The sequence below is a fragment of the Hirundo rustica genome, chromosome 1 (assembly GCF_015227805.2).
Source record: "Hirundo rustica isolate bHirRus1 chromosome 1, bHirRus1.pri.v3, whole genome shotgun sequence".
Lineage (NCBI taxonomy): Eukaryota > Metazoa > Chordata > Aves > Passeriformes > Hirundinidae > Hirundo > Hirundo rustica.
The window spans coordinates 130,712,159-130,722,133 of record NC_053450.1 but is presented as its reverse complement, the minus strand read 5'-3'; the positions used below and the strand labels follow the sequence as shown (position 1 = coordinate 130,722,133).

The window sequence follows — 9,975 nt, the reverse complement described above, 5'->3', positions numbered from 1 at the left end:
TACTTTCCACCGACTCCCAAGTGTTAGAAATTGACTTCACAGGAAGCTGGAAGTTCTGAGGATTTCTGAGAGACACGAGCTTCAGGAACATGTAGGATTGGCAAGCCTGGTTTGATATATCTGACCAGTGCTCTGTTGCCATTATAGTAAACAGAAAAAAATAGTAAACAAAACCACAAGAAAACAATTTTTCATCAACAGACTTCAAAGTTCACACATCAAAGGGAATGCTGCAAAGCTGTAGCATGAAAATCTGATGGTTTGGGTTTCCAGAGTTGATAAACATTGTAGTTTCTGCCAGCTTGTTGATAGTTAGAATGAGGAGCATTCTCATCACCCACGCTTGAGGTCTCAACAGAGGTGCTTGGGCTGCATGAAGTCCCTTCTCCAAATCACTCTTTCTCAACCCAAGGAGCCCATGTTGACCACAGTGACTCTCAGCTCGCTGGGTCACAATCTTTCTTGTTTGAGTGCAATCTAATAGACAAGGAGTAGACACCCTCAGAACCTGGAAGAGTCTGATTTTGTTCTGGGGAGTGCTTTGGGTTCTGAGGAGCACTTCTCATTAACAAGGAGGCCTGATATTAATCATGCTTTTATTTAGAGAAGTTTCTGAGTCTCCCTTGGATCCACAGTTATATGCCAATGAACAGTCCTTCGACAAGTTTACCATCGTAACCTTAATGGTAGCATCCTGGAGCAGGCAGAATAGTGGTACCAATAGTTAATTCCCACTAAACGCTGTCCAGACTGCCTGTTCTAGGCTCATAACGTGGGGGCTGAGGGACCACCAAGGTTAACTGAGAAGCCTCATGCACAGCTGACCTTGGAGAAATAAGACGAGGTAACCGTGAAAGAGATAATAACCTAAACAATTACCTGAGCCGAATGCCAGCAGCAGGGCAAAGCTGTCATAGGGGAAGGATGCCGGCAGGGATGTGCCGCTGGAGAGGCTGGCTCAGTACTCTTTCCAGGACAGGCTTTCGCCTTTTACAGCGGCGGCAACCCCTGTGCAGGCACACACACGCCACACCCGGGTGCCCGGGGCCGCAAGCCGGCACCCACCCGGTCAGGCCCTCCTCAGCTTCGGGCATCCCTCACTTTCAGTCGCGGTGGGCTGGGGCTACCTGAGTAGCGGCACGGGGGAGTCAGAGCCGGGGCAAGAAACCAGCCCGGGCACGGGAGGCTGCCCCTCTGTCCCTCTGCCCCGCTGCCGGGGCTCCCTTCTCGCTGGCTCCCGGCCCCCGCTCGCACCTCTCCCTCTTGGCGGTGCCGCTCCCAGTGGAGAGCAGCTCCCCGTGCCCTGGGGGAGAAAGGCGGAGTGGCAGAGGCGAAAAGCGGCATCTGCACCCTTACGTCCGCACCCATATCCCGCATCCACACCCACATCCACGCCCTCACCCCGCGTCCGCGCTCGCGTCCACCGCCGGGACGGTGCGGGACGGTGCGGGGCGGCCCCGAGGGCGCGGAGCTGCGGCGGGAGGGAGCGGCGGGGGCAGAGGGGGGAGCCGCCCGGCCATCCCGCACTGCCCGGCCCCGGGCAGAGCCCAGAGGCGCCTCCGGAGCGGGGGGCGGAGGCTGCTCTCCGGGGCGGGGGCTGGCACGGGGCTGGCACGATAAAACCGGGGGTAATTGCACTTAGGCAAATGAGGCTGTCTCGGCCCTCCCCGTCTCCAGGTATATAAAGTGGGGAGCGCTCCCGCGGCCGGCCAATGCGCTCCGAGAGCAGCGCCCGCCCTCCCCGCTGCAGACGGTGCGTGCGCTGCGGGAGCCCGGCCGGCCGTGCCCGAGTGCGGGGGTTCCGCTTGTCCGGTGGCTGTGAGGGGTGTGCGTGTGTCCCGGTCTGTACGTGTGTGCCTCTCTGGGGTGGGTGTTTGTACGTGCTTGTGTGTCCGTTCGTGCGTGCCTCTGGGATGTGCCAGCATGGTTTTGTGCCCGTTCTTACGTGTCTGACTGGATGTGCAAAGGGATGAGTGTGCACCTCTGGACACATGTGTCTTTGTGTTTGTGTGTCTGTCCGTCTACGCGGGTGTGAGCATTTCAGGCGTGTAGCTCCTTGTTTGAGTTTGTAAGCGGATGCCTGTGTACCTGTATGCGCGTATGAGTGGGATGTATCGGGCTGGGCGTGTGTATTTGGGAAGGTGTGAATCCTAGATGTGCTTAGACGTGTGAGGGTGTGTTTGTCTTCCCCTGTACGTGCGTGTGTGAAGGGGCCCCGCTGGCTGCGTGTGTCTGTATGTCTGCGCGCCGCTGTAGTGGGTGTGGGCTGTGTGTCTGTCCAGAGGGCTCTGCAGCAGTCGGGGCGGGGGTGCCGGTGTCGCTCCCGTGACCGTGGGGGGCGGTACGTGCGAGGGAGTGTGTCCCCAGCTGTGCCCCGGCACGGCTGCGTCCGCCTGTGCGGGGCTGTGCGCGCCCGGCCCCGCCTGCCAGGGCTCCAACCTCTGTCCCCGCAGGACGTCGAGGCGGCGATGAGGCTCCCGCTGGCTTTCGCCGTGCTCCTCCTGGCCTCGTCGCAGGCGCTGGGCGAGGAGATGGGAACCACCGACGACCTCAGCTACTGGTCCGACTGGTCCGACAGCGACCAGGGGAAGGTGAGCCCCGACGGCCGGGGGAGCGAGGGGTCCGGGGCCGGGGCTCTGTGCCGGGCACTGCCCCGGGCGGGACCGAATGAGGGGCCGCACTGAGCGCTGTCGCCCCGCAGGAGGAGCTGCCGCTGCCCCTGGAACACTTCCTGCAGAGGATGGCCCGGAGACCCCGGCCCCAGCAGTTCTTCGGCCTCATGGGCAAGCGGGATGCCGGTGAGCGGGGCGGGGGGCTGGCTGCTGCTCACGCCTCTTCTCTCAGAGCATGCGAACCGACACGGTTATCGCTCGGGGTTATCGCATTACATCTGCTTCATCGGCTGCCAGGAGGGTACTTTGCGTTTAGGATTTTTTTGTTTGGTAGTTTCTTTTAAGTTTTATATGAGATAAACTCAATGATTGGAAAAGAGAGGGCTTTAAAATATTAAGGGTATGCCTGTTACAGCACATAAATGCCAGTAAGGGATTGCATGATAATTCATAGGTCAGCATGTGTGCCACTGGATCACTCAAGTGTGGAAATTGGTTGAGTATACCATTATTGTCACGTTTTCTACCTGTTTACTGAACCAAAAATTGATCTAAGAAATTGGAGCTAAACTAATCTAAATAGTGTGGGTTAAGCTGAAACAAGTTTTCTAGTCTCTTCAAAGAGAAATGCAGTTGTAAATCATCTCCCTAATTTCCTTAAGTGGAATATGCGTGGGTTATTTCAAAGATTTTTTTTTTAAAGCTTTGCAGTAGTATCATATGTATATGCCAATCCTTTTTTAACAACTCTTTTTGTCTTTTTTCTCTTTCCTTTCCTCTTCCGAACAGGATATGGCCAGATCTCTCACAAAAGTAAGTCAAAAAAATACAAGTATTTTAAGTAATTATTAGAAGATATTCAAATAGAGAGAATAGTGTATTTGACAGGATTATTTAGAAGGTGACTGGTTTCAGCTAGGGACTGGCAGCACCACTGGTGGAGAAATCATCTGTTAAAGAATTGAATCGGCACACCCCCCCCCCTTCAGTGCCACTGTGAGCCTGTATCTCATCTGTGCTGTTGCAAGCTTTGAGATTTCAATCCATATTAATGTGCGGATGTTGCAGCTCTCTCTTATTTCCCAAGGGGGGGATTTTGTAAGCCGTTCTTGTTGGCAAGGCAGGCTTACTGCCAGCCTCTGAGAGGAGCAATTAAGATGGCAAAATCTGGAAAACTAGAATAATGAATTCCCAAGACCCCAAGAAAATGCTCTTGTGGGAGTGCCCATGTCCTCACATGTGAGGTACTGTGTCTGTACTCTCAGCATTATTTGAGAATCAAACCCCTGCTCACAGTAGGGGCTGATTGATGATGTGCTGCCATATGAAGAGCTGTATCTTGCCCCTGTTATAAGTGTGCCTTTGTAACACCAAGCAGAAGATTATGTCAGCACTGGGGTGTTACCTTGCTGTCCCAGTGGCAGTTTTATTATCTGAAAACATCTTATTTAATTTGTTTAAAGATATGTTTAAAGAGAAACTGGAAGATTTTTATTAAGTAAGCATGATCTTATATTCTGTGAAACCTCCTCTGTCCATGGAGGCCAGCAACTGTCCCAGTGTTCTATTATCCACAAGATGCTTTCTCTAGGGTTTATTGGGAAGACCACATAAAGAGTCTGATACAAAGCTCACGCCAAATTACCTGCTGACTAAAGTAAAAAAAATATAGTTTTCTGAAACGGCTTAGGCTTGAATTAATATATATGAGGTCTGAGTATCTTGCTTTGTGTATGAATTCACCAAGCAAAGTTCTTTCCAGAGAAAAACTTCCATGTTTGTCTCAAAAACCAGTTTAGATAATGAAGAACAGTTCCTTCTCAATACTTATCTGAAACGACAAGTACTGCTATAACCCTGATATGTAGTGTAGGCCTAAACTTGGAGCAATTTATCCTCTACACTTCCAGTGTCTTGAGAATTCCTAATGGGACAGGAAGGTAATACCTGAACTTATAAATATTCCAAAAATAAAGCCAGACTGTCTAGCTCAGACATGTCCAGACATAGAGTCCCATTGGCTTTCTCTCCAGTAAGGGCTCCACTTGACCTGCGGGAGGATTTTCTTCCACGTTACAGAAATAAAACAATGACAGGTAGAAGAGATACATCACACAGATGCAGGCTATACCAAGACACTGCCTTCTTGTGCATTTGCTCAGATCAGTAGGAACTGCACTGGGAGAGAAATAAGATTTGCACTGTTAGTGGCCGTGGTTTTTTCCATTATACTTAAAAGAAACCCTGAAACCAAATGTCTATCTAAGCTAATGAGAAGATGTCCATTAACTGGCCTCTGCCTTGGTCTATCCTGATTACTCAGACTGATGTTTGTTCTCTGTTGTCTGAGAGTGATGTGAACAACTGGTCTGTGATATAAACAGTTTTGGACCCTGTCTTCTTTTCTTGTAAGAACCTGTTATTTTAAAAACTTGCCTAGTGAAAATGTATTAAAACACCCCTAAATATATTTTTCAGGGCATAAAACAGACTCCTTTGTTGGACTTATGGGAAAAAGGTCTTTAAATTCTGGTATGTATTTGACTAAATCTGATACTTGGTGATATTACAGCCTCTTCATTCCATTGACTCTTTGTTCTCTCCCAGTGGATGGAAGAAGCAGTTTTTATGTAGTGTAGATCCACAGTTCCCCAAAAAAGAATCAGGAGTTTGTTACCCAAGATATTTCAGCATGCACTTCAATGTTTGAAATGACCAGGCTGGTCTGAGCTGCAGGCAAGCTCAGGTAGAATTCCCCAGAGCATTTTCATTACTGCCCTGTCCTTGCGTGTTCTGCTAGTGCCCAAAGCGCTAATAAAAAAAAAAAAACAAAAAAAAACCCCTTAAATTTTACTGACATATCAAGAAAATGTTGGAGGCTGAAAATGCAAGGGTTGTTTAACTTGTGGTCTAAATCCAGATCTCAACAGGTAAAGGGATATCTTCTCTGGAGATCCTTATTCCTAATACTTGGAGTAGAAGGTGAAAGAACTGAACTTTGCCATTTACACCACCTCTTCCAGCTTTTAACTTCACCTAAAGCATTTTAAACTCTGAATGGACACTGTGAATTTATTTTCCCATAGCATCCATGGGGCAAAATTCTCTTCTCCCCTCATTGCTCTACCTTCCTTCCCTGTGCTATAGGGCTGCACTGAGAAAATCCCTCACTGTGAACCATAAAGAAGCAGTTGATTCTCCAGAATAAGAATTTTTTAAAAATAAAAAACTTAGTATGTATTTCATGTCTCTGAAATAGTTTTCACTGTTTTGTTAAATGGATGATAAAAGTTAAATTACTAGCTGACACCTTTATATTATGTGGATACATGCTGTGATCTATATTCTGCAATTATGGTTGTCAGTAACTTTCATTTTCAATTAAACCCCCTTCAAGACTAGTAATATTGCACTCTGCATTCTTTTGCAAATTGCTATGTATCATGAATAATTTTGTACAATTTTCTGCAGTGGCAATAGCTATTAAATGCATAATACCTGTAAATATATCTGCTATCACAAAAGTAAATAGCCTGTAAGTAATAAATTTGGTTTGGTTTCCACTAGGATTACATTTACATTCATATGAGAATGTAAAATACAGAAAATGTTTTAAAAATGCAAATATTTTATTGCCCTAATTTCAAAATTGCTGGTATAGTCAGGATAGTGTTATGTGATATTTCTAGCAAAAGGGAATAATGGTATTTTACTCTGTTGGGCTATGTAACACCTGTCTGACAGGTAAAACTAGAATTCACAAACAGTTTTTCTGCCTGATTCCTTGAGGGGGAAATGGTAAGAAGCTGTTTTTGCTCCACTAGAGGAGAAGATAGGTCCTAAGGACTGTGTAATCAAAGCAAGATCAGGACTAGTAAGTGTTAGGACTACCCTCACTTCTCCCTTTTGGAAGATATTTAACTGGGCAGGACCTTTACCCCAGGCTGTGGTTTTCTCCTATAAAAAGGCCCTGGGCTCCCTGGTAATGGGCAGGAGTTGATGCCGTCCCTCTGGATGTGAGCATGTTGCTGATTTACAGCTCGAGTGCCAAAGCACGGTAAGGGGATGCTGATGTCTCAGTCCCTGGTTTGGGGACAGCTTTGCTCAAGAAGAGCTCTCTGGATTTCACTCTTGTTTTAAAGGAGCAAGGAGAGATCTACCACTACTAAACAAAAAATATATTGTTACTTAAGACTGTTGTAGCCTGGAGCTTGTCAGCGTGGTCTGAGTACATCTGAGGAGCTTGGCTCCTGCTGTAGAGTACAGTAAAATTATTCCTGTGTGCTGGGCTTGTGGACAGGGAGAGTTTCAAAGAGCTGGCAAAGAGCTGACTGCACAGGAATGAAGGTGGATGTGCCTGTGCAGAAACCCTCTACCACAAATTGACCTGAATGCTTATGTTCCATCAGTTAAATGAATTTCTGGGAGGTAAAGGGGCTCTGAGTTAATGGTGCTTCAAGCAGCTCAGCAGACTAGAGGTAAAACACTGCTCAGACCTTCAGCCTTCTGGAGGAGAGTGTAATCTGAGAGGTAAAACCAAATCAAAGCAGCTCAGGAATGGGCCAGGAGCCCTGGTCTCTGTTCCAAACACTCCACCGGCATCTGGTGGTGCCAGCTGGCTGCAGGTCTCTGACACCTCTTGTGCTTGCTGGTGTTCATGCAAGGCTGTACCTCGTGCTTCAATCTGCTTCATTTTTTGCAGGTTCCTCTGAAGGGAGCTTAGCACAGAATTACGAACAGAGGCGTAAATGAAACATCCCCGTGTGTTATTTATTAAACTTCATTTGTTCTAATGGCCAATGCAGTGTAATATAAACTAATGACTGTATGAAACAATTATTTATTTAATAACTGAAGGGGTTTGTTTTTTGAGTTGTACATTCAATAAAATTATTATTTTTCATATTGTGGCAGTGACACGTGTTGTGTAGGTGTGTTGTGGTTCTGAAAGGACCAGCAACCCTGGTGACGTCTCACAACAAAGCACATTGTTTGATATAACCTATAAAGTTATGTTACTAAAAAAGCAAGCATTCTTTTGCTCATTGAAAGCGAGTCTATCAGCTTCACAGCTAGTGCAGAACAGAACTGATGTTCAGTCTAGTGCCTCAATTTGTTTTCATGGTTTATAATGTACTGTAATTTCTGTATCAAAAAATATATTTGTATCATTGCAGCATGTTTTATGTTCTGTGATTATGTATCAGTATATTTTAAAAAGGGGGATGGGTAAAGTTTGAATGGGAATCCAAGGTCTTCATTTCATAGTCTGGAATTTTATGATAGTAACATTTTAAATAAAAACTCTTCTGGGGCTTTTGCAACATACTTCCTTTGGTGATAGTGATGGAGTTATTTCCCACATTGGTCTGGAATGAGATTTGGATCCAAGCAACAGTGGTCTGAGACTGGAAAAAAGTATCAAATTATTTTCTTTTTTTGCAGGAAGGCTGTGAGCCTCCTCATGTGTGTTTGGCAAGTGTTTGAGGGATTTGTTACTGGAGATAGGAGGTCCTGGGATTGCTCCAGGTCACCCAAGGTGCCTTCTTTTCTAAACCTGAGGGAATTCATGAGGCCTGTTGACTGAATGGAAGGAGCATGATGTATCCCCCAGATCCAAGGGGAATAATTTTTCCTGGAATTAATCCAATATTGTCGGTTTATTATTTGAAAGCCAAGCTCTTAATAAATTCTATCCCTCAGATTCACAATAAAAGCACCTGTGAGCATGAATCCATGCAATATAAAAGAAAAAAAAAGCGACTGTAATTATCTTTTTAATTAAAATATCTTACTGCTATATATCCAGGATAATCCTGAAATGCTACATGCATCTCACCAGAGATGGATGCCAAGGCATCTGGAGTTCCATCTTCTTTCCCCCTGCTACGAGCAACACATCTCTGATCCTATGATGCAACTTTCATTGCAGATGAATCACCAATAGAAACAGTCAGTGTATACAAACTTAATTTTAAAATAAGCAACATAAAGTGTTCACTGTTTGTTGTTTTCCATTTTGGAAACGAACTCGTACACCTCCATTTTCAAGGCTACCTGAGGCATTATTACACCTTCCCCCACTGGAAGCAGGTGGATGCTGGACCTCACTCCTGCTAGGTTAGAAGCAGCACCTGAGCCTGCCCATGCTTAAAACGGATCCCACTTTCAGCTAGGTAGAAGCTAGATCTAGTAAGGTGGGGTCCTCATGGTGGGAAACCTGAGGTGACTTGCAGCAGGGACCACAATGATGTGAGACACAGTGGTGGTACTGGCACTCTGGCAGCTCTTTGTCTTTCCAGGGCTAATTTTCACACTAATAAACTTCTGTGTGAACTCCCACGAGCTCAGTGAGGAGGAGAAGCTGACTGCTGGGCTAGCAGCACAACAAAAGCACTGTGGAAATCATGTTGAATAATGCTTGATGGAGGTTAGAAAGAAAGAAAAACTTTAAAGTGCTGTTACCTGTGCCTGGAGGACCCCGGTGCTCACAGAGCTCACAGTCCATGTGTGCTGAATTGTGAGACACAGAGAGGGAAGAAAAAGCCTCACCATCCACTCCCTGTAGCCTGCACATCTCAAAAACCTCCCTGCAGAAGAAACCACTGCAAAGCCCACAAATATACATGGGCTTCCAGTGTTTGAAAGACAGCACAGGTACTAAATAACAGCATCCAGTAAGCAGATAGGACTGAATTTTCCAGAAAAAACATAGAATGGGTTGGGTTGGAAGACACCTTTAGAGATCATCTAGTCCAACCACATGCCACAGGCAGGGACACCTTTCACCAGACCAGTCTGCGTAGAGCTCCAACCAAACTGACACTGAACATTTCCAGGAATGGGGTATCCACAATTTTTCTGCGCAACATGTTGCAGTCTCATCACCTTCATTGTAAAGAATTCCTTCCTTAAAACCAACCTAAGACTACCATCTTTCAGTTTAAATACTTGATCAGCTTCATGCCCATCCTGTGTAGTTGCTCCAGAAGATCCATGTTCTTCCTGTGCTAGGGACCCCGGAGCCGGATGCAGTAGTCCAGGTGGGGTCTCATCAAAGCAGAGTAGAAGGACAGGATCACCTCCCTCTCCCTGCAGCCTGCCCTGCTTTTCATGCAGCCCAGGATGTGGTTGTCTTTCTGGGGTGTGAGCTGGGTCACGTTGAGTTGCTCATCCACAAGGAGCCCCAAGTCCTTTTCCTCATGGCTGCTCTCCATCCATTCCCTGCCCAGCCTGTGTTTGCTCTTGGGATTGCCCTGACTCAGGTGTAGGACCTTACACTTGGCCTTGCTGAACCTCATGAAATTCACATAGGTTCACTCCTTGCACCTGTCACTGTCCTTCTGGGTGGCATCCCTTCCCT

General features: G+C 46.7%; 1 protein-coding gene across 3 annotated transcripts; it reads left to right on the top strand.

Annotated features, from left to right (window-relative positions):
- The first annotated feature begins 1,654 nt into the window (after positions 1 to 1,654).
- On the top strand, positions 1,655 to 7,940 carry TAC1 (tachykinin precursor 1). 3 transcript variants are annotated; one of them, XM_040065890.1, is made up of 6 exons: positions 1,655 to 1,677; positions 2,454 to 2,591; positions 2,702 to 2,798; positions 3,402 to 3,425; positions 5,091 to 5,144; positions 7,315 to 7,940. In XM_040065890.1, exons 2-6 carry the CDS (start codon positions 2,469 to 2,471, stop codon positions 7,362 to 7,364), a joined length of 348 nt encoding a protein of 115 aa, XP_039921824.1. In that variant the 5' UTR covers positions 1,655 to 1,677; positions 2,454 to 2,468; the 3' UTR covers positions 7,365 to 7,940. The 3 variants fall into 3 exon arrangements, with proteins under 3 accessions (XP_039921824.1, XP_039921822.1, XP_039921836.1); XM_040065888.1 differs by having other exon boundaries at positions 1,665 to 1,753; XM_040065902.2 differs by lacking the exons at positions 1,655 to 1,677; positions 7,315 to 7,940 and adding exons at positions 1,726 to 1,753; positions 5,760 to 7,295.
- Positions 7,941 to 9,975: the final 2,035 nt, after the last annotated feature.

What these genes read in the sequence shown, in the direction of transcription:
- TAC1 (XM_040065890.1), top strand. Translation starts at nt 2,469, where the DNA reads ATGAGGCTCCCGCTGGCTTTCGCCGTGCTCCTCCTGGCCTCGTCGCAG. An exon ending in CCGACAGCGACCAGGGGAAG is followed by an intron (nt 2,592 to 2,701) that starts GTGAGCCCCGAC and finishes GTCGCCCCGCAG; the next exon opens with GAGGAGCTGCCGCTGCCCCT. An exon ending in TGGCCAGATCTCTCACAAAA is followed by an intron (nt 3,426 to 5,090) that starts GTAAGTCAAAAA and finishes TATATTTTTCAG; the next exon opens with GGCATAAAACAGACTCCTTT.